General features: G+C 36.9%; 1 protein-coding gene across 3 annotated transcripts; it reads left to right on the forward strand.

Annotated features, from left to right (window-relative positions):
• The first annotated feature begins 84 nt into the window (after positions 1–84).
• On the forward strand, positions 85–23,904 carry TRPC1 (transient receptor potential cation channel subfamily C member 1). 3 transcript variants are annotated; one of them, XM_027787203.2, is made up of 14 exons: positions 87–480; positions 2,140–2,294; positions 3,477–3,578; positions 4,430–4,632; positions 6,013–6,144; positions 7,410–7,605; positions 9,258–9,594; positions 13,432–13,571; positions 15,636–15,779; positions 19,875–20,050; positions 20,209–20,410; positions 20,944–21,138; positions 21,973–22,241; positions 22,974–23,904. In XM_027787203.2, exons 1-13 carry the CDS (start codon positions 345–347, stop codon positions 22,198–22,200), a joined length of 2,346 nt encoding a protein of 781 aa, XP_027643004.1. In that variant the 5' UTR covers positions 87–344; the 3' UTR covers positions 22,201–22,241; positions 22,974–23,904. The 3 variants fall into 3 exon arrangements, 2 of the variants coding, with proteins under 2 accessions (XP_027643004.1, XP_005237775.1); XR_003554581.2 differs by lacking the exon at positions 22,974–23,904 and having other exon boundaries at positions 85–480; positions 21,075–21,138; positions 21,973–22,032; XM_005237718.4 differs by having other exon boundaries at positions 89–480; positions 21,973–23,904.
• The last annotated feature ends 481 nt before the right edge of the window (positions 23,905–24,385 follow it).

Genomic DNA, 24,385 nt, shown 5'->3' on the forward strand with positions numbered 1-24,385 from the left:
CCCGCGCACCCCTCCTCACTGCCCCCGGGGCAGCGGCACCCCTGCACGGCGCCGGCCCCGGCCCCGCTGCCACCGGCCGGGAAAGGGGGTTCGGGCGGCGGCCGCGCCGGGCCCCCCCGGGCCGCTCCTCCCCGCCCGCCTCCCGCTGCCCCTCGCAGGGGGGGCCGCCGCCATTGGAGCCTGCGCAGTGCGGCGGGGAGCGGCCGCCCTCCGCCCTGCCCTGCCCGCGGGGCTGACCGCGCCCGGGGTTGTCGCCCCGCTCCCACCGGGGTGGCAGCGGGCACCGGGGGTCGCGCCGCGCCACCGCCCCGGCCGCGCTCTGATGGGCCTGGCGGAGCGGCGCCATGGCCGCCTTGTACCAGAGCGCGGACCCGTCCGCCTCGGCCTCGCCGAACAAGCTGCTGGCGCTGAAGGACGTGCGGCAGGTGAAGGAGGAGACCACCCTGGACGAGAAGCTTTTCCTGCTGGCCTGCGACAAAGGTACCGGCCCCGCTGCCCGCCGCGGCGAGCGGAGGCCTCGGCCGCTGCCTCTGAGGGCCTAAGCCCGGCCCCGGCGGTCAGGGCCAGGGCTGGGGGCGAATCCTGCCGGTGCCCGTGTCTCGCACGGGGAGGGGGCGGCGGGGCCTGTCTGCTCCCCGCTGCTGCTGAGGGGGACCGCGGCACCTGGCCTCGCCTCAGCGCCCGGCTGTCCCCAGGGCCGGGGGGCACCGGGGGGTGGGGGGCGGTGGGCCAGCGCCTCCCGTGTTCGTGAGGGAGCTCGGTTTGTGTCAGTGCGTGAGGCATTTGCTGCGTTCGCTGTTAGAGACCGTGGGGATGTGGTTGTTGTAAAATTAGGGCTTACCTGGGCATCCCTGGACTGAGTGAGGCAGGTTTCCTGTGTGTTGCACCCATGGTGGTGGATTGGAGGAGTTTTTCCTTTCTAAAATATGCAACTTCAAGCGTATATTTAGTTACCCGTGAGTAGAAACATAGTTTTAAATTGATCTTAAATCTCTGAAATGTTGGAGTCCAAGGAAAGCTTTTAATCATGTGCTGACTGGTTGTGTGTACATTAGGGCATAAGTGTGGTTGCAGGAGCTGGTGTGTTTATGTGCAGAGCTGGCTGCTGGCTGGGTGTTTAGGTTGGTTCACAGCCATAGGAGTGTTTCTGTGGTGACGTTAGCCAGCGGGCTTGGGACATTTGCTCTCGTGCTCGGTGTGCTGGGATGGATTGCTGTTAGGCAGCTGGGCTGCTGGTGGAGTCTGGCCTGAAGATGAGACTGAGCCACAGCTTTTCTCCGTATGCATAAAGGCTCAGGAAGATAAAAGGATGCACAACAAAAAATGTAAAAAAATAAGAATAAAATTGCCTGTGTAACAGCTGGTTTAGCGCTCTTTCAGATTGCAGTGTTTTACTGTATGTAGTATTCTACGTATACTTCTGTAAGTATTCTATATGTGTACTTCTGTAAGTATTCTGTGTTAAGGTTTGTCTTTGTTACGGTCTCCTATGGCAAGAAGAATCAACAGAGTAACACTGAACGGGGCAGTGTGGTGTGTACTTTAGTCAAATAGGAAAGTACAGCTTATATACATTTTGCTGTAGCGAGCTTTACTTGCTCATTCAGCTTGCTGGCTTGAATTTTATAACATTGCAGCATCATACTACATCTGCTTTGATAAAATATATGCTAAAGTTGGAGTGGTACAAAGACTTAATGTGGTTTCTGCTCAAGGAAGATGCAAACCTGTTAGTAGCAATGTAGAGAGGGTTCACTGGGACTATGGCTCTTCAGAACAAAGAAGCCTTCTCTCATGCAGTTGATACTGCCTGTGTCTCACAGGTTACGTATGAGCTATTGCCCATTTTTTTAAAAGTACCTGTGCTTTTGTATGTTCGTTTTTAGGACTGGAACCAACAGGGTGGATTAAAGTACATGTTTTAGTGCTTTCCTGAAAGAGATCTCCTGAAATATATTTAGTTTCCTCTCCAATGAGAGAATGGTTATCTACTTGGACTTCTTAATTGTCTGGCGTATTCCATGGCTGTTGTCAGCTATGGAATGTTGTCTTGTTTGATGGTAGCTGGTACTGAGAATGTTCACATGATTTTACTGCTTTATGATAATAATAAGTGACATTCACATGTTACTTGTGCAGGTGACTATTACATGGTTAAGAAACTCTTGGAAGAAAACAGCTCGGGTGAAATGAACATAAATTGTGTGGATGTGCTTGGACGAAACGCTGTTACCATAACCATTGAAAATGAAAATTTGGACATACTACAACTTCTTTTGGATTATGGCTGCCAGGTACACAACACAAGTTAGTGAAAATTTTCAGTGTAGTCACTGGTCTGTGTGTTCTACTCTTTATATATCTTCTCTGTTAATCTGTCTTTATAGGCAGTTCAGTTCTTTTTCTATTTAGTAATTGTGAAGGTGTTTTCTTCTCACTATTATACTTTTCTAGTGGGATGTTATTGGCATGGCAATTGTTTAAGTAACATTTTTAATGTTATTAACAACTAAAATAAAGTTCAGTCTGTTATTCCTGTTGTAGGGATTATATATTATCTTCAAGCAAAATAAACTGTATAGTCAAAGTGCATCATGCAGAGAATCTTTGATTGTGGAATGTAGTAACTTCTAAAATAGTGGCACAGTTAGAAAAATGCATTATGTTAGGAGATTTTAAGTTATAGTAAGCATGCATTTCTGCAGTGCTTTCTTGTTAAACAAGATGTGTGCTTGATGACAGAGGCAGTTTCATACCAACAATGTATACCAAAACTTCCTTAACTATCTGCTGCTGCTGGGATAGTTTTAGCCATGATAGCTTAGGTATGTAAGACAGGAAAAAGTAGTGTATTTTGTCAGGTGATTTGATACTGGACAGGAAAAAAACCCCAAGCTTTCCCCTCCCCTGGATCTTCTTTTTAGTGGCAATAATAAAAGTTGTGTCTTTTATTTTTCAAGTAAAAATTTGAATTTTCTAAAGTGAATTGGAAAGAATATCAACTGTAGGGGAAATGAAAAGCTACTTATCTCAATGTAAAAGAAGTTTCAGAAGTAGTTACCAGCCCAGAAAAAAGCGCGTGTTCCTAGTTTTACCACAGAACTACAGATACGGGGCTGAAGTGTCCCATATGCCCGAGTTGTTATGCATGCTTGCTTTTTACGTTTTTAATAACCTGGTAAATTGTCTCTTAGAACTTGATCTTTGCAAGTATCATGAATCATCTTTGCTGGAAGGTAATTTCTGTAACTGGTCCTTCTGCTGTTCTGCGATGAAACAAATTGTCAGTAAGGCTATGCTAATTTCTGGAATGACAAGCTGGATTTGTATCCTGATCATATACATAGTGATAATGCAGAACATCGTTTTAGTAGTTCAAAAATACATTTTATAAAAATGCAATTTGACTTCAGATGGACCCTTTATGCTGTTTAAGTTACTGCTGCTTTCTTATATGACTTGTTTTCTTTCCTTAGTCATCAGATGCGCTTCTGGTGGCTATTGACTCGGAAGTAGTGGGAGCTGTCGACATTCTACTTAATCACCGACCAAAAAGATCATCCAGACCAACCATTGTAGTTGAGTGGTGTTATTCTTTGCTCTTTGGTTGTGGAGTGGGGGCTATTGCATTCTGGGTAACTGTAGTGTTTAAAACTGTGTTCTTAAATGAAATTCTGCATCTCAAAAGTGATAGAATCTGGATATTAGGCATTTTTTTTATAGCCTCTTTTGTCTTATAGGATAGCCTGTGTTACTTTGCTTTTCCACCTAAAGAATCCAGTGGCTTTATACCTGCCGAATATTAACAGATGCCTAGTTAGTCCAGAAGAGGAAAAAAAAAAAAGGTTATAAATCTTTTCTGGTAGTCTGTTTCCAAGGTAATAAGCAGCCTTGATCTATAAAGGGTATATTAATGTATTGAAGCTTTGTAGATATTTTTTTTTTTTTGAGCAAATCATAAACATCAGACCTTCACCTGGAAATTAATCAGCTGAAACTTACCTTGGCAATGCTTAAGTATCAAAGAACTTTTAAAAGATCACAAGTAGAGGTAGAGGGAGGGAAGGAATAGTATAAACACTGTGGTACAATTGGGATATTTTTTCAGTGTTTAGATAGTGAATAGACTCATAATAATTTTTCTCTAAGTAGAGCAAAATATGCTTTTTAATATCATGCATGTATTTTGGAGAAGGTGTGCACTGTATGTCAGGTTTTCTACGTAAACAAACCAGAAGCATTTCTCTGTCCATTTTTCGTTTTCCAGTATTTATCTGAGGTGATTGCGTGTCAGGACAAATATTTTCCTATGGTTTATTACATGAAAATAAGGAAATATTTTGCTGAACTGTCAAAAAAACCCTTACATGTAAACACTGTAGTAGAACTGTACGTAATAAATTTAGCTACTTGCTACATTTTATTTCAGAAATTAATGGAACGCATTCAGAACCCAGAGTACTCAACGACTATGGATGTGGCACCTGTCATTTTAGCTGCGCATCGTAACAACTATGAAATTCTCACCATGCTGTTAAAGCAAGATATATCCTTACCCAAACCTCATGCTGTAGGCTGTGAATGCACCCTGTGTACTGCAAAGAACAAAAAAGATAGTCTACGACATTCTAGGTAAGACTAGAATTCTAGTTAACCATTCAGACAATAATAAAAAAAAATCACGTCTTCATTCTCTGATATTTCCTTTTTATCTTCAAGGTGAGGTATATGAGCGGATTTTTTTAATATACTGTAGCCTTTATTGTGAGAAATGGTAGTTCTTGGAGATGGGCGGTGCCTGAGGGAGGCAGTGGCTTTTTTTATTTATTTTGGTTTTATACTCTTAGTCACTGTACACTTTAAGCTAAGTGCCTTTTCATTTCTACCAGTTGTGTCACAAACATTCTAGCTATCTTTGGCTTGGGAGCGTAGGAGCTATGCAAATAAAATTTTTCTTAACTTAGTTAATACTTGGGGTTTTTTGAGCTAGAATGAGGAGGTGGATAATTTTGTGTCCTGTTTCTGGAAGTGTTTGTGTGGCATGGGTTCATAAGTACAAACTAAAGATTTCTTCTTTTCTTGTGTATTTTTGAAAGTAGAAAGCTTTTTAATAAAGGTTTAAATGAGGAGAGGGTTTTACCAATCTTAACGGTATTTTGTGTGGTTAACTTGACACCATATTTGAGGGTGGAATACAATTTAGCATATGAGAGTTTGGGGTGAAAAATCACAAGAGATCAAAGACTGTAAGCATACTGCGGTTACAATATATAATTAATTATTACATAATTACTCCAGCATGTATCCAAATTGCTAAAACACAATGGAAATGAAAGGATAATTGTTACTGATATTCAGCTACTACAGGCCACATTCTGATGTCCATCCTGATAGCCCATGTCTAGTGTGAGAAAAGGTGTCAGGGTATCCCAAGCAAACAAATAGAAACATTTGAGATAACAGCTCTTAATTAAACTAGAATGGATAACAGCCTTTGTTCTGGCATTCAGAAGTCACTAGTTTTGCAAGAGGAGAACATCCTTGCAGATGCTTTTCCTGAATTTATTTTTTTTTGTATTGCACATTAAAGCTTCCCACTGTTTTAAATTTGGTTTGCTAAACCAGAAGATTTCCTTAAATGGTTTACTTCTGTCTCTTTATTTTTCACTTGAAGAGCCTTAAGAACTACTATGTAACACTTAAAATGTCATAGTTTTACCAACACTGTTATCTTGACTAATGGCCTCTGCTGATGTAACAGTTGGAGTAATGAAGAAAACAAGAGGGAGCCAGTTTGGCTAATTTTTGATACTTGGAATAATAGGGATTCTAAGGATGTGAAGGACAGTATATTCCATGACATGTCATATTTGATGCTTGTAGTGTCTGATTTTGAGAAACCCAAATGTTTTGTCTTTCAGCTGTTTTATGCAAACTTTTGGAATAGGTTCTGATTTGAAACTACTGATAAAATAAACCATCTTCATTTTCCTTGCTGTTCTTTTGGCACAGGTTTCGTCTTGACATTTATCGGTGTTTGGCCAGTCCTGCTTTAATAATGTTGACAGAGGAGGATCCGATCCTGCGAGCCTTTGAACTTAGTGCAGACTTGAAAGAACTCAGCCTTGTTGAGGTTGAATTCAGGTAGGAATTGAAAACACAAACCAATTTTAATACTGTATGAATTTACATGTATAGAAATGTGTATGCATTAGAAAAGGTTTATTCTTAATTATTTGTAGTTGGACTGTTTAAACTGATAATAAGATACAATAAGAAGTTATATAATATAATCTATGTCTCATTAGTAGTCGTTTGGACAGTTTAATTGCCTTAAATCCTTTTAAGTGTAGTCAGTTGCATGTGTATAGTTGCACCAGCAGTTCAAATTTCAGCTCTACTTTGGAAAAATAAACAGAAATTATACTAAATGCTGACTTATTTCAAGATCACACACCTATTGATCATACCAATATCTCATTAGAACTATGCACTTTTTTTTCCCCCTGACATCAGGGTAGAAGTATGCAACACCTTGTTTATGTTGACCTGACTCACTCATGTTAGGGTTTGTTTTGGGTGTTGTTTTTTTTATTGTAAGACTTTGAACAGCGTGTGTGTGTATATGTGTAGATATATATATGAAATATGCATGAGCATAGATTTCAGGCTGAAAATGCCCTATTCAGTGAACAAATGCTCAGTATAATTTTATGCTTAAACTATGATGGTTTCTACCACTTTGAAATTATACAGCACAAAAGCTTTCTGAGAGCATGAAAGGAAATGTTTGTATGGGGTAAAATTCTACTTTTCTAAACAAGGTGAATTTTCTGTTTTTATAGCTAATTGTCTTTCTTACAAGTTCAACTGTTGCATTTTCGTGATACAGCTTGGCACTAAAATGGACTGTGTGCCAGGTAAAACAAGCAAATAATGTGGTTTCTTTTCTGGATTTTTTTTTATATTAATAGTATTCAGTGAATAAACTTCAATTTTCAGATTACAGGAATAAAGCAAAACCCAAAACAACTTCCCTTCCAAGTGGAAAGTCTAAATGATGACTTAGCAGTGTCATGTTTTGTGACGAGTACGCTTTCTCATCTCCTGGAAATAATTCTTAAGGTTTAACTCTTCATATGGAACTCATAAGATCAGAATTTGTATACTGTAAGTCTGTTTCTCAGTTTTTCTCTGTCTAGCGAACTGAAGCGTAATTGTGACGTTACATGAGAAACCTACTCAGAGTTGTCTTCAGAATGCTTGGACCTTGACATATGACTGTTGTGTGTCTTTTTTTTTAATTTGTCTTAGCATCACATAGAATCCTGAGCAAAAATGGACAGTCAATAAATTAACGGAAAATATGTGAGCAGTGTTGTAGTGTGAACTGTTTCTGTGTCTTTCAGAAATGATTACGAGGAGCTAGCTCAACAATGCAAAACCTTTGCTAAAGATTTGCTTGCACAAGCACGGAATTCACGGGAGCTGGAAGTTATTCTGAATCACACGTCTAGTGATGAACATGTAGACAAGCGAGGATTGTTGGAAGAGAGGATGAACCTAAGCCGCTTAAAACTTGCAATCAAGTATAATCAAAAAGAGGTTTGTCTTTGTGGTAATTTGATAGACTTTCCTTATCATATTTTGCTAGTAATTAATTTAATCTGTTGTTCTGCCTCTAGACATAAAAGTGGAAATAAATTTGCAGGAGTTACGGAAGAGATTCCCTGCATGTGAAACAGGGAAATGATATTGCAAGATACCGAGTGTTTCTTCAGTATTTATTCTTCAGTATTTATTGTGGAGAAGAATGTAGTATTTTCTATATTATAGTAAGACTGCTGCTCTTTTATGAACAGCTCTGGTAGTGGTAATTATTTGTTCAGATTCTCATTGGATCTTTGCCTAGGGAAGCATGGATCCTTAGGTACAGTACATGGTTTGTCATCCTCTCACTTGTTATTAGCTGTTCAGCTTTGGCGCAGGCTTTGTGCTGTTCAATAATTACATTAGACCTATGCTGGTGTGAACTGAATAGTGCCTCAGTTCCAGAGTAGCAGCGCCTTCTTATGCCATCAGTCTGGAAGTTATTTCATGCAGTAGGTTGTTGTTGTCTTTATTCCTTGACAAATTACAACTCTAGTTTTGCTGTGCTAGAAGGCAAATGGGTATTTGTGGGATTCTAGTACAAGGACTGCGGACAGAGAGAATGCATTCCTTTCCATGCAAAATCCATTTTCACTTAGCGTTTGCAGAAGGCATTATAATTCTGTCTGTTCTACATATCTAGGCTTAAACTGTTCGTGACACTGTTAAAATACATAGTGTTTAAATGTTGTAAGCCCTATTATGGAATGTCCTAGAACCAGCATTACACATTTCTGGTATGCATTGAACAAGCATACTGACATATTTCAGATGTTGTTCTGGTTTTGACCATAGCTTGTTTTTACCACAGTGGCTGGAGAGTAACAATGTTTGTTGCATGGTATGGGGAAAGTTTACTATAGAGACGGGTTTTTTGTGATGGTTTCTAAAATGTGATGATAATATCAAGGTTATTTACGTTGATATTTTTAAAATAAATGACAAACCATCCTCCAGTGAAATACATGATTTTGTAACTCCGTGCAAATAAGCACCTGAAATTTCAAACAATATTTGCATATTCTACATAACATTCAGGCCAAAATTATCTTCTTTTTGAGGGACTGATACAACATAGCTTACTCTGATGTAAAATTAACCCTGCTGAATAGAGCCATAATGATTTTAAGAACTGATACGTATAAAACTGTGGCCGCTTTAGTCCTCATCTTACAAGGTGTTGTGTTTTACAGTGTAGATAGTATTTTTCAGTAACAGTATTTTATTCTTCAGATGAGATTGCTATATTTTATAATAAAAAAACAGTGAAGGTGTCTGAAGTATGATGTTTTTTGTGTGCTATATTTCTAAATAATTAGAAATCAAAACTATTTCTTAACCTGAAAACCATTAAACGTCTAGTATGTATAATTTATTTTAAGTTTCTGGCTTTAGAAGGAAGTGAAAGTAATGGATGTTTATAATCATAGCGAACCCATAGCATTTTTGTTCTCTTATAATTATTTCAACTTAGTATTGTTACCTTTTCGTGTTCATTGGTAACTACACATAGTTTGAAAATGAATTTTAATCATATAAATCAGTATCCTGTATTAAGAAACCTGAGGCTGATTTCTTGTTCATTTCTTTTTTTTCCCTTCCCCCAGTTTGTTGCTCAGTCTAACTGCCAGCAGTTCCTGAACACTGTATGGTTTGGACAGATGGCAGGCTATCGACGCAAGCACACGTGCAAGAAAATTTTGACTGTTTTGACAGTTGGCATTTTCTGGCCAGTTCTGTCCCTGTGTTACTTGTTAGCCCCTAAATCTCGAGTAGGTCGAATAATTCACACTCCTTTTATGAAGTTCATTATTCATGGAGCTTCATATTTCACATTTCTGTTGTTACTTAATTTGTACTCCCTTGTCTACAATGAGAATAAGAAGAATACAATGGGACCAGCCCTTGAGAGAATAGACTATCTTCTGATAATATGGTTAATCGGTAGGTATGATTTGAGTAGATTGGATGACAATTGCTGATGTTGATGGAACAATAATGATTTGTACTACCTTCTTATGAAATCATTATTATGTTATTTATTGCTTGACCAAAGTTTGCTCTTTGGAGGGTAGTATTACAGGAAAAAAATAAAACCACCCAAACACGTTTTGAGGAAAGGATGTAAAGTGTTACAACAAGCTCTAGGTATCACAGAAAGTGATGTATCAGAAACAGAACGTTGTAGAATCTAACACAAGAGGAATGTGATTTTTTCTTCAGATGGACTGGTAGCATTCACAGTGATGCAAGTGAGATTCAGTTGTGCAATAGTAAGTTAATGTAAAAGCTGTTTATCTTCCTGGACATTTTTAAGATTCTGATCTTAAGAAGGCAAAGCAAGTGTGTGTTCTTCAGATGAATAGTTTTGTAACAGATAAGAGCCTGTCATCAACTCTTTCTACTTGCTGCTAGGAATAATTGAGGAATTAGTTGAGGAATAAAATTAATTCGGACATCGCTTTAGATTTTTTCCAAATTTTTCATTAATAGGTAGTATTATTTAGTATGTCAGTGGTTTAATCACTGTGAGTCAAACTTGTTTGTTTGGGTTTTTTTTGTCAGCCAGCAATCCACAGATCTTTTTAATTTCTTCCAGCTCTCTTTTACAGGAAAAGTTTGGACAATGCTTTTAGATACATGGTTTAACTTTTAGGTTGCCCTGTGTGGAGTCAGTAGTTGGACTTGATGATCTGTGTTGGGTTCCTTCCAACTCAGGGTATTCCCTGATTCTGTGAACTCTGTAAAAAAGTGATAGAAATTATCTGAGCTGCTTCGTTACCTGTGTGTCTGTGTATGGACTTATGCTAGAATCGGAATATTGCTAGTAAAATTCTTGTTTCTCTGAAAGCCTAGCTACGATCTTTATGTAATCATATAGTGCATACAATGCACAAATACTTTTAATGTAAGTTAAGTATATTTTTTCTGCCTTCTAAGTAGCTGGAGTAACCATGCAGTGACATAAAATCAATTCCTGTACTGTTTTTATTTTTATTGATATGCTCTAACTTGATAGAACAGGATTCTGTGCAATTTTGTTGGACTAATCCAACTTCAAAGAGTTGTGAAAATTTAGGGTTCTGCAAAAATCTCTTTTCTGGTTGTAAACATGAAATTTTTGTAGCATTCAGCGAAGGGAGAGGACTTTGAATATATATATACAGCATTGCCAGTTTAGTGGTACATCAACACTAAGTAACAACTCAGTCTTTCATAACAAATTATGTAATGCTTGATTTGAAAAGTAATTTATAATACAATTTGGACTTGTTGCAGAGTTGGCATATTGTTTAAAGAAAAAAGTGTATATTGTGCATGTTTATGTATGCATATGTATGCATGCATACTCCATATTAGTCTCATAAATTGGTGTGCATTTACTTCATCCTTGTTTTAAAACACAGAAACATTGTTTTCCCATATTATAATTTTTTGCATGTAATTTTCATCGATTATCATACCTGTGCCTGAAAGGATGCATGTTAGTTCTGGTTGGTGCAGTAGAGGGAGCACAGGTATAATTTTTGTTGAGTACTCGTGATTTTTTTTTTTTGGCTTGGAAATTCATAAAACATCTTTAGGGTTGGTTGGTGCATGTTTGTTTTTACATTACAATTTGGTAGATAAATTAATGGAAAGTTATACCTTAATGTAAGGTAATTATGTATTATTTGGTTGACTGGACTTGTAAAAAGCAACAATACAGTTGAAAATGCCACATTTTTTACCTGAGTAGTTGTGGGTGGTTTATTTGTTACTTTAGGATGGTTGTTTTTTTTAATGGTGATTCCTTTTATTGTTGAGCTATATTTAAACTATTAAGTAGTCATGCAGATTATGGAAATACTGAGTACCCCACACACAAACAAATGCAGGTCTTTAAAAGAAACTTGAAAATGTCAAATGTAGAGTACAAATCAGTGTTACAGACTCCTCCTTTGTTTTGAGATCAAATATCTGATTTTAGGAGTTCTTTTGTTCCATCAACTCTAATGTAGGGCAGAAAGTGTGTCATTAGGTGGGCTTGGAAATTTTATGAAAGGTTATAGAAACACTTCATTTTCTTCATGTAGTATTTTAACATACAGATTTCAGATAGGATTGAAAAATGACTTATAAGTAATATAAATATTTAAAACCAGGTTACTTTTCATATTATTGAATTTAAGATTTTTTTACAATGGTAATTGTATTTATAGCTTAAATGCGTGTTTTACAGTGACATATTGTACTGTTTCCTTCCAATTATCCGGTATGTTGATAAAGAATGTATTTAGAAAATGTGTGACAAAATCAACTGGATTAAAAAGAACCAAGGAACAGGATTTACCTACATTTATGGTCTTCCATAGTCCCATTAAAATACATTCTAAAATCAATGTCAAAATGCCCATAGCAGAATTTCTGAGACTTAGCAGCAGGTTTTGTGTTCTGCTAGATTAACTTCCAAAATCATGAATACAGGAATTATTTTTTCTAAATTATTAAGCATAAATCATACAAGTATCTGCCCCAGAAAAATAAAGCAACAGAACTCAGATTCTTGTATGTGTGTAAACAACGTCAGTTATAGCATCTTTGACTTTTTCAGTTCCATTTACTGAATCTGTAATATTTAGTAAAAGATACATGGTGATCTTATGGAGGGGCACAGAGGTTCTAGTTTAGAAATATTTTCTTTATAACCAGTAAGAAGACAAATACATGTAAGTCTTTTAACAAACTGTGCATAGCACACTTTTTATTTATTATGCCTTCTAACATTGCTGTAAAGCTGACTGAACAAATAGTCACGCATAAGTATCTGATTTTCTTTTTTCTTCCCATTCACTGGATCTTCCTCTTCCTGTGCCAAAGTTTTAAAGGAGTTGCAAAGTCCCAAAGCTGAACCAAGTCTTATCAGTTTTTAGCTACCATTTATACACATGCTCCTTTTCTTCTTGTCCTGAATATAGTAGCATACATCTTAAGTACTCAAAAAAAAAAAAACCAACCACCACCTAAATAACTGATTATTCATGGAAATCAAAGGTGCCATTATATTTCATCTAACGATCCTTTCAAGTTTTATAAAAATGTAAAGTCTATAACAGCCATTCGGTTAGTAAAATTCTTAGCCAGATGTGTTTTTCCATACAGCCAGACATGGTTAACAATGGTAAAATTCAGTTGGCTATAAAGATCCTGAATAATTAAATGTATGTTGCTCTACGTTACACTTCAGATTTTTGCAATCTTAAGTCATGGTCTCTTTCTCTGCTAATGTTCAATATCAGTTAGGGTAGGAAAAGTTTCTGCTTCTTGGGTCATTTCATATACAGTTACTAAGCTCATTGTTCTTAAAAACCATCTTGTAATACCTACACACTTCCAAAAATATTTCAAATAGCAATGTAATGCTTTCTGTAGTGCTTTTGGAAAAAGGTGAATCTTTTCATTTAGAAAAAGCATTTGTATTCTAGCCCTCTACCTTTATTTAAATTTGACCTTTTCCTGTCCAGTTTTCCTCCTGTTCATTTCCTCTCATGCCCTTTTTTGTCAGAGAATATGTTTCTCAGTTGGAAAGTAGGCTTGAAAAGGTTAAACATCTTGTTGCCTTATAACTAATGCTTGTAATCCAGTGCAGTGCTTTTAGTAAATTTACTTGATTACTTTTTTCTCTTTGCTAAAGACGAAGTCAGTTCGTTTACAAAAGCCAGTCAAAAGTACTTCGGTTGTAAAAGAGTACTTTGTTCAGTGCAATGGCTTGACTTCCCTGGCTTGTATTTTTCCCTGCAGGAATGGTGTGGTCAGATGTTAAGAGACTGTGGTATGATGGTTTAGAAGACTTTTTAGAAGAATCACGTAATCAGCTTAGCTTTGTCATGAATTCCCTGTACTTGGCAACTTTTGCCCTCAAAGTCGTTGCCCATAACAAGGTGAGCACCTGTCTTCATAAATCCAAAGCACTGACTGAGCGAATGTAATTTTAATACATTGCTGCAAAATATGTGAAGATATGTGTAGTATGTTAGTAGTAGTATGTTGTAGTTAAGTGTGTACTACACTAGTAATAGCCTACTATGTGGATACAGTGTGGGCTTCTGAGATAAATGTTCTATGTGGTATATGCTGTGTAGTTGTCACGATCTCTGGGCTTGTTCTTGGGCTTGAAAGAGAAGTTCATGAGAGAAATGGGAGTTAGAAGACATTCCAAGACATGTCCAGTTAATCGGGGACTCCGAACAGAGCTACCGTCTTCTTGTAGGAACTGGTTGGTCTTTCAGTTGGCTTGATTTTCATTTGGGGAAATCTCCTTATATAGCTCATCTGATCTGGCATTTGAGCTCGCCTGGTTCCATAGATCAGGATTATGCAGAAAGCTAATAGTAATCTCTGTGTTTAGATTGCTTAATGCTTTTTTTGTTACAGAAAGTTTTATTTAGCTTTTGATTACATATGTTCAGATGGCTCAAGTGGTTGTGGGGATGTTTTTAGTTGTTCTTTGGTTGGTTGGATTTTTTTGATTTGATGTTTTTGGGGGGTGGGTTTTTTTTTTTTGGTAGGAAGGAAAAAGCCCCAAGACCATAGAGGAGCTTTGTTTTTTCTCTGTGAAAAGCCATCTGGATTTGATTGAAGATAGAAGTTTTGAAAATTATCATTCCCATTCTGTTGCACATGTTGTTAGCCACCCATCATATGGCAAGCTGCCAGACCAATTGAATATGAAAATTTTAGCAAAATTCAAGCCAGTGCTGTAGCACCATTAATTTGTATTGCAAACTGTGAGTTGACAGCTGTCTGTCAGTTGGAGGGGAAATAAACTGGTTCAGTTCTTCCCAACTTGGTCTTTGGCTCATTTCCCTATCCCTTCATTGATTCAGAGGCTGGTGATCATTTGGAAAGGAAAACTACTTTTCTTGGAGAAATTAGAGAATACCGTGGTTGGGCTGCCTTCCCAACCACAGCCATTTGCTTTGCAACCAGCAATTCCTTAGCTGAGATAAGGGCCCTTTGCTGCTAATTTAAGTTGTAGCCTTTTTGAAGACGCAGGACTCCTGTCCTCTGTAACAGGCACATGACGGCTTTTTTCACCACTTTGACATGGCAAAATTTATTTTTAGAGTTCATAAATTGTTTAGAAAACCGAATAAAAAGGTTTGGTTTACATCTTGCATCCGTATTACAGTCATTGAAGCAGTAAGAAAGGAAGGAGGAGTCTTTGTGGCAGAAGGATTGGTGTGCAGGCAATGGCAGTGTGTTTCTTGCCACCTTTGTGCAGCATGCTTTCAGGCAAGTTACTTTAAAACAGCTTAGAGTTCCTTAGTTTTTGAACGTCTGAGACAGGAGAAGCTGGTAATACAAATGCTGAGTATTTTCAGCCAGGCTGAAGGTTAGGGATCTGTGGATATTCTGTGAATAGTTGAATGGTACGTAGTGGATATACTTTAAGTGTGTGTTTACACCAACAGTTTCCTTGTGACTTCCATTCTCAGTAGTCATTCATAAAATCCACTGAAGGAACCGCAGGTCCTAAGTCTTTCTAAAATCTTTCTAAAACTGGTTAAGACCAGCTGTCACCACATTGCCAGGTGCATGTGTACTTCAGTTTTCTTTGCAGCATTTTAATGTTGTTTTTGACTGAGGCCTATTTACACTAAACAATGCATATGTTTATGAAGTACAGGAGTCTGTTTCAACAAACCCTGCAAAAAAGAGTAGAAAGGAAAGCAGTACAGAAGAATAAATGGTTTGCTGAGCAAGTGAGTGACAGAGTTAGGTGCTGAATTTAAACCATTTGATTTCTGGCTCCCTTTGGAAGGGCTTTTAAAATGCCTTTGTCTGAAAAGAGTGAGATACCTGAAAGAGGTAAGCCATGTATGAATTGTGTTAATTTCTTTTATGCTGTTGCCTGTTTTGGAGGCAGAAGTAGGGAGTGGTGCATGGGTGCATTTCTGTATTTATAATGTCAGTTATTTCAGTTTGTCCTTTTTATATTGCAGTTTCATGATTATGCTGAAAGGAAGGACTGGGATGCATTCCACCCTACCCTAGTGGCAGAAGGTCTTTTTGCTTTTGCTAATGTTCTTAGTTATCTGCGTCTCTTCTTCATGTACACAACCAGCTCTATTCTGGGACCACTCCAGGTGAATATTGTTGCTGCTTGAGAAAATATTAAACTTGATCTTAATTTGCTATGAAGAGTTCTGTTGAAAAGAGAAAAAGGAATTCAATTAAGAAAGTTATAAAGAATAAAGTACAAAGAAGTTATATTGCATTGAAGTTTGGTTTTTTACTCTCTCATGTAACACATGATTTAGATAGTAAAAGGTAAGAAAAAGAATGGAAGACCTAGTGTAGTTCACTTTCTTAAAATATTTTTTTCTGTGATAAATATATACTTTCTTTTCATCTGTGGTTAGCATCACATACTACGTGAGTGTCTGGTTTGAAAACCATAAGGGTCATTTTTTTTCCAGTAAAGTTCTAGGTAAATGATCATCCTAACATCTTATCTCTAAAAGATAGATGAATGAGGTGTGTAGCAAGGAAGAGTAATCAAAAGCCTTTCTGGTTTACCACTGTGATCTCACTGAAGTTGCGTATTGAGTTGAACTGTGCAAATTGCTTTGGTCTGAAAAATGCAAATATCTCAAGAGTATTGAAATAGTTATCTGTTTATAGCCAGTTATAAGAAGAGAGAATGTTTCTTCTTACCTGTAATTTGCTGAAGCCTTCCAGTGAATAATAATGACATAAAAAAACCCCAAAACCCAACCATATTTTAATTATGTAATACATTTAATTCAGTTGTCCGGAGATGGTGTGGGGAAGCATTAATAGTCTTGTGTTGTGATGCTAGAACAGTAGAGACCGCAACAGTTTCTAAGGTAAATTTAAATTTTTCATTTGAAGTTGGAATTTTGCCTGGTTTTATGCAAAGATTTAGTTTTCTTATTCTGATTTGAGAGCAGACATGGAGTTTCCTACTGAGCTTATGGCATGTACTGTTTTTTCATTAGTTGGTTTCTTTTTTTAAGCACCGGCCTTGTCATCTTAGTCTTGGTGCTATTCATCATGATAAAATTCAGATAAACTGGGAGCAATATGATACTAAACAGATAAAAAAATCAGATAAACCTGAGGGTGCAATATGACATTACACAGAAGGTCTAGTACCTTTGGGGATAGGGGAGGGAACCTGGACTATTATTAAAACGTCATGTTTAGGATGCAATTACCTCCCTCAATCCTTTTTAGATTAAAAGGAGGAAGAAAGCTTCCTTCTACAAAATATGATGAGTGTCAACTCTTACTCCACTAGCAACGTTTTTTTACTTCTGTGGTTTTTCTGTTCAGCTAGAGTCCTCGGCACTGATTGATTTAGTTACTGTGCCAGTGAAGAACCTTTATTTACAAACTAAACCACCTGTTATTAAAAGCATAGCTTACTGACAAAAGCTTTGTATAGCTATACTTCCAGCTTCTCTGGCCTTGCTTTCTGGGAAATTCATGGTGACAAATCAGATCAGACAAATCACTGCTTTCTTGTACTGATGATTCCCCCCTCCCATTTATTTATTTATTTTTAACTCTGATAGGATTTAGTTAATACAGCTGCTTGTCATCATCACTGGATTTGCAAGTGTCTGTTGAATAAAAAGATGCTCGGAATAAATAGGGTAGTCATCCAGTGATTATACTGATGGAATTTGTCTTAATAGGTCAAATCAATGCTTTGTCCTCCCTTGTAGTGAACAGGACTAGTTTTAGAGTGTAGTGGCAAGAGGATGGTCTGAAAGGATTGTGCAAGAAAAGTTACTACTATTAGACATAAATGCAGACTACATTTGGGAGCAGCATTTTTTTTTTTAACTCTTCCTCTGCAACTAGAGCTATACTGAAGGAGCTTCTGAAAGAAATAATTTTGGCTCAGATCATTAGAGTATCATATCAAGGCTTTAGGATATAGCTGAAAACCTCCAGCTTGAAGGTTCAGCTCATTTTAATGAGTTACAGTGCTTGATCACGCTGCACAAATAACTATATTTAAGAATGTTTTTGTCTCATACACAATAGTCCTTCTTTGAAAAGAAAAGTAATCACTTGTTAAATGGGTCTTTTTAAAATCATCGTAAAAAGTCCTTTAAAAAGAATGTTCATAGTTCTTGTAACCAGTTTAGTATTAATGAAAGATGCTTGTTTCTCCTCTCAGGGTTTTGTTTTACTTCTTAACCTTTTCTCTCTAGCTGTGACTATGTTGCTGTTAATTATTTTTATATTTTTTTCTTTTATGCATTTATAAATGGAAATGTACTTGCATAGTTTGAAAAAATACTAGACTTGATGTTGCAGTAAGTGTTAGGCTTGTTATACAAATTGATTGAACGCTGAAGTCTCTCCACATTTTAAAGAGATTCACTGTTTAATGTGCATATTTATTTATGTACTAGATCCTTCACAAGTTTTTTATTAGGAGGCTATGTTACGAAATTTTCCAAGTAAATAAAAACAGTCAACAGTCACCCCATTCAGTTGCACACTGAAGCTTATGTTATTACTGTTGGCCGGTACAGCTTGTGTAACAACTCTTACAGTATTTTCTGAAAGTAGGTCACAAAGTTCAAATGGTGGTGATCAAATATTGCATGGATACCCAACAGGGGCAGGGGGAGGCTGCTGCTATGTTCATTTGGCTATCAAGAGTTATTTTTAAGCATTTTGTTACTTTACTTAGGATTAATAAAACCTATTTTAATACAGATTTGTAAGTTGGCTGTTTGTAGTGGGGTTTTATTATCAACAGGAGATATAATAATATTCCCCTAGGTTAGATCATTAGATTTCAAATGCTTAGAAAGGAATAGCTTGACTATATGAAGAAAGCAACTGGTATTTGGGCTGTGTTACTACACTGTATTCCAAACAAAATAGTTTTGGGTGGTTTGCACTTTTTGTGCATTCCTGTTTTCATCTTGTCTGCAATCATGTGTCAGTTAAAGGGTAAATGTTTTGTTGTTGGGTGGTTTGTGTGGGTTTTTTTCTTTCTTTAAGGGGTTAAATGTGATGAAGCAGTCTGATGGGGATTAGAATCATCCTCTGACCAGCTGATTATAGTTACTGCATAGCTCTGTGCCTACAGTTGCAGATTCTTCATGGCTGTGGCAAACTGTTCAAAGAACCGGAGAATGTCTGCTGTGCAACAGGGGTACTCAGTGGGTGTCCAGCAGCATGGAAGGGAGCAGGAGCTGGTGCTTCATCTCCCAGTAAACTTGTACTTGCAAAACCTGACCAGTGATACAGTTCTGGACTCTGATTTGGTGCAGACTGTGATTCATACAGGAGTAGAAAGCACTTTCCACACACTGGTTTATATAGAGAATTACCTGACCCCGTTTCATGCATTTGCTTTCTTGATAATAATATATTGTTCTCTGAAGAAGTTTGTAGGAAGAGTAATTTAAATTGTGAACAGTTCATGCTGGATCTTTGTAAAAATTTACGCTAATGACAAAAGCAAGTCAAGGTCTTCCCTGTGTTGGAAAAATGCACAACCATAACTTTTTTTTTAAAAAAAAAAAAAAAAAAAAAAGCGGTATTTGTACTGTTGGAAACTTCTGTATAGGGTATTTCAAAATGGAAACTAATGATCTGAATTTAGTGTCATGTCTTCTATACTTTACACCCCAATTTGTGCTTACACACCTACACATTATGTATATTTAAAATCTTGCATAAAATATACAGTGAATTAATTCTGTATTCTGCAGATGGACTTTGGTATACTGCTTTTTGATTACTGATGAATTATGATTCCAAAAGTTTTGATTAATTCAGTGTCCCTATTAAGTGTTTCATTAACTTTCTATGATGGTATTTATGTTCAAATGCATTTCATTTACTGCTTTTATCTATTGACTTCTGAGACCCTTATTACTGTTGGTATTGCAGATAAAGACTAGGGTGTACATACTGTTGCTTATGGTATAATTGAGGGATATGAACTTACTAGGTGATGTTTGAACTACTTAAATTTTCTCTTTAACATTTAGAACTTTTCACTGAAAAGTGGTACAAGTGTACCTCCTGATTGTGAAGTTTGTTTAGCATCTTAAATTTAAGTTAAACTTTTAAAATGTGAATAGATTTTTTTTGGTGGTGGTGACTAGAGGCTGAAGGAGAGAATACAAACAAAAAGAACTACATGTTTTACTAAAATTGGAAATAAATCTATTTCACAGATTTCAATGGGTCAGATGCTACAAGATTTTGGAAAATTTCTGGGCATGTTTCTTCTTGTCTTGTTCTCATTCACGATTGGATTGACACAACTTTATGATAAAGGATTCACTGTAAATGAAGAAAAGGACTGTGCGGGTATTTTCTGTGAGCAACAGAGCAATGACACATTCCATTCGTGAGTTTGCTACCTATGAAATAGCTGTATTGTTCTAGCCCTTAATCCCTAGTAATTAAACAGAACTGGAATTTTTCACTGAAGGTGAATTTACATTAAATAAATTCAGTTTTGGTGTTTGCTTTACCTAACCAGATTATTTTTTCTTGTTTTTCTAGGTTTATTGGCACATGTTTTGCTCTGTTCTGGTATATATTCTCCCTGGCACATGTAGCTATCTTCGTCACACGTTTTAGCTATGGTGAAGAGTTACAGTCTTTTGTTGGTGCTGTTATTGTTGGCACCTACAATGTGGTGGTTGTGATAGTATTAACTAAACTCCTTGTGGCAATGCTTCATAAAAGTTTTCAGCTGATAGCAGTAAGTGGTTTCTGATTAATTACCAATAATTGCTAGCTGTATCCTTGGATTTCATACAGATTTCTTCCTACAATGTCTAGACTAATCCGTAGACCTCTGTGAATGAGCTCTGTCTCTGAGCTTGCAAGGGGCATCTCTTTCCTTCAAATACAAACTTTTTATTTACTTTGATCCAAATAAAATGGGTACTTCACATGTTGAACATGTGCAAGACATTGGCCCTCTGGGAATTATAGACTTTTTTGATACAGTGACTGTTCAAGTCAAGATGCTATTCTTGATACGGTGTAGTATTTGGCCATTTGATAGGGGGTTTATACCTTCATAGCAAAATTTTGTATTTACACCAGTGTATATAGTGAATTGAAGATACATGTTTTTATTTTAATTACTTAATATTTGTATATTGAATTTATTAAAATACTTGTAATCAGAGTTTAATAACTGTCAGTTTTTCAGGTGTGAGAAAATAAAACAAAATAGCCTGTTAATATTTTTGCTTCTCATCTTTGTTAATGTTTCTGATGCTTTAGAATCATGAAGATAAGGAATGGAAGTTTGCTCGTGCCAAGCTTTGGCTTAGCTACTTTGATGACAAATGCACGCTACCTCCACCTTTCAATGTTATTCCCTCTCCCAAGACTATCTGTTATCTTTTCAACAGTCTCAGTAAATGGATCTGCTCTCATACATCAAGTGGCAAAGTGAAACGTCAGAACAGCCTAAAGGTAAGAAATGAGTGTGAAAGCTGTAGGCTCTGAAGCTGGAAAGGTGCTGGTTGCTAAAATGAATCAGAAAACTGCTACATGAAGCTGCCTGTCATATGGTGAGTGCTGCTAAGATAAATAGGAACTACAGAATAATGTGTGTTGCATCCAAAATATAAATAAAATAGGTTACCTGTTTCTACTTCACTAAGATTCTATTAACTTTCAGTTTGGGGAATTTCAGCCCCCCTCCCTCCAACCCCCAATTCCCCCAGAAAAAATTAAGTGAGTGATTGCAAATTCATAGAAACCTTAAGGAAGTATGTGCTAATCTCAGAAATGGTGAGGTTAGAGTATTCTTTGGGGAAGGTAATTGGTTTTAAACATACTACAGAAGTGTCAAAATAAATAACCAAAAAGTGTCACTGAAGCCTCTCACTGTTGGCGGGACGGATTTTTTTTAATTCTTGTTGAGTAAATGTTTTTATTGTACCCTGTAATTTTGCATACTAATTTTGCATCTTCTTTCTGACAAAAAGAGCATTAAATAAACTAAATTCAAAGACTTTATGGAATGTGCAATGAGAAGCATTCAGGATTACGGAACTCTTAATTGCTTATAGTACAATTACTAAGCCAGGTAGATTAAAAATGTTCAATTTTGTTCGTACAACAGATCATAATTCAGTTTAAATTCTGCTGGCAGTTTACATGCATTGTATATTTGTGCACATCAGGATGTAGCTATAAAATAGTTTTGTTGTTTTATTCCTACTTATTCTCTGTATAATTGTATACAGGCTTTAGAGCTCAAAAATCACTTCTCCATAGTAAATGTGTGATGTTTGTTTAAAGGAATGGAGAAATCTGAAACAAAAGAGAGATGAAAATTATCAAAAGGTGATGTGTTGCTTAGTCCATCGTTACTTGACTTCCATGAGACAGAAGATGCAAAGCACGGATCAGGCAACTGTGGAAAACCTAAATGAACTGCGGCAAGACTTGTCAAAATTCCGAAATGAAATGAGAGACCTGCTTGGCTTTCGAACTTCTAAATACGCTATGTTTTATCCAAGAAACTAAGGCCTAACTTTTAGACAAAACGTGTCTACTTCTAGATACCTGTAAGTGAAAGTTGTTGACCTAATTCTGTTGCCAGACCAAATAGAAAAGATTATTGCACAAAAATACATTTGAAAATGTGTTTGCATGAGTCGCAGCTAGATGTGGAAGTGGTGGAAATAAATGCAAAAACAGATGTAGTAATTTTCTTAAGCACTTAATCTTTGTGTGTATATAACATTTGTATATAGAATTTTTTTAATGTTCCTCAGACTGTGGCTGTCAGGTGTCAGAGCTTCATAACTAGCACAATGTGTTGATTTCTTCTATTTTTGCTGTTTGTTCCTTTTTGATACTTGTTTTTCAAGTTGTGGGAGAAGATAGGCTTTTTAAAACAAAAATCCAGCCTATGTTTATTTTTAATAGAAAAGTCAGATACAGAATAATAGAAAATTTCCAGCATAGTTGGAAATTATGTTTGACTGTAGGTTACAGTGCATGCAAAGACTGTGTGGCTCTGAAAGAGGCAGTTCTAGTGCCAAGTTTTGTATGTTAACATTGACTGTATACTAACATTTATAGAATATAGAAAGTCACATCATCGAGACTCTTCCCTTTTGTGGGAACACTAAAATTTTGAAATCAAAATAGACCAACCATTTTTTGAACGTTGTGGTCGTACGTAAGACAATCAATTCCCGCTTCTATTTTTCAGCGGTGCTTCAAAAGTACATTTTAGTATACATGTTAAGATTGGGAACTAACCTGTGCACTTTTAATGTTTAATGTCTTAGGTTTTTAAATCTGGATGATTCATTATTTGAAATACTAAAACCTGTGATTTAACAAAAATGATGTGGAGCACATGAGTGCTGTTGTTTGTAATGCTGAACAATTCCTGTGAAAAACTGTACACTTCTTTCTGTGAGTACATACGTTGAATCTGATCACTGGACAGATGTCGTTTAGAAGGGCCTGCTTTAGACAGGTTTTACATACCTACTTTTAAACTTGGCTTTCTTTTTTTTTTTCCTTTTTTTACCACAGTTGCTGCCAAGCTGAATTTTTTTTGTATGTGTCAGGAATACTGTTTTGTGAAAACATGTGTTTTGACATTGCTTACAATGGACGGTAAGGGCTTTGTGGATTTTCTGTGCTAGAGGGTCCTATTTGGCTTTATATGCTTATATATAATTCAAGTTAACAAATTGTAATTGAGAAATGTGATTCCTGTATTTTTAATTACAGAATAAGTATATTTATGACAGCTAAAGGATTGATTGACAATTTTACTGTTATGATGGTGCTCTTCTACAACGGTCTTACGGCCAGAAGGCGCAGGTAGCCATGTGGTCTTTGACTACAGTTGATTTTGGGAGGTTGATGGAGTGGAGGCTTACATGAATGTTTACTTTTTTGAAGGAATTCTTATAAAGCTCTTTCTTGTAAAGGTAATATATTTTCTGTACTATGAAATTATATATACTGAACTAGGGTTTAATACTCTGCTTCCAGAAGTCTTGTAGTATAGAGGGATTCTGGTAAGTGTTGGCTTTTCATGTGAATATGAAGCCAACCTCATGTTCAAAGCAAAGAGGATCCTTGAATTTTGTATTTGGACTCAGATCTCATTTTTCAATAAGACACCAACATAAAAACTGTGTACTGTGTATGTTACTTATATCCAAGAAAGGAAACAGACAAATAAAAGCTCTTTGAAAAATATGGTTGTATTAATATTAGTCGTATTTGAAACACAATATATCAGGTACCCCACTGAAAGTAATTTCTTTGTCATGTTAAGATAGTAAGTTTAAGGAAGGTTGTTAATGTGTTACTAGCTTTTTTCCTTGTGGACCCCATCTTGTTAAGTTTTAAGTTCATTCAAACAGTTTCATGCTGTGCCATGAAGTGATACCTGAGCTAGTTCCAAACAAGCTAGATTGGATTCTAGATGCGCTATGAGCTGCTTGGCACTCATGCTGATTAGTTCTTCTGGGAAGCTGGGTGTGTTGCTAATGTAGCTGTTTCTAACAGCTTTTGATATGTTAAGCAGAGTCTCTAGGAGCCATTTCGGTCATTGTCACATGGCACTGTGTTCTACTACAGTGTAGACATGTCCTTAGAAAGAGTTGTCTTACTTCAAGGCGCTTTGGGGAGGGGGGGTGGGGGTGGATTGGAACTGGGGGTTCCAGAGTTTTTATTT

This window comes from Falco peregrinus, chromosome 12 (genome assembly GCF_023634155.1).
Source record: "Falco peregrinus isolate bFalPer1 chromosome 12, bFalPer1.pri, whole genome shotgun sequence".
Classification (NCBI taxonomy): Eukaryota; Metazoa; Chordata; class Aves; order Falconiformes; family Falconidae; genus Falco; species Falco peregrinus.

Coding starts and splice junctions, on each gene's coding strand:
- TRPC1 (XM_027787203.2), top strand. CDS start 345: ATGGCCGCCTTGTACCAGAGCGCGGACCCGTCCGCCTCGGCCTCGCCG. Junction 481..2,139: donor CCTGCTGGCCTGCGACAAAG/GTACCGGCCCCG, acceptor TTACTTGTGCAG/GTGACTATTACATGGTTAAG. Junction 9,595..13,431: donor TCTGATAATATGGTTAATCG/GTAGGTATGATT, acceptor TTTTCCCTGCAG/GAATGGTGTGGTCAGATGTT.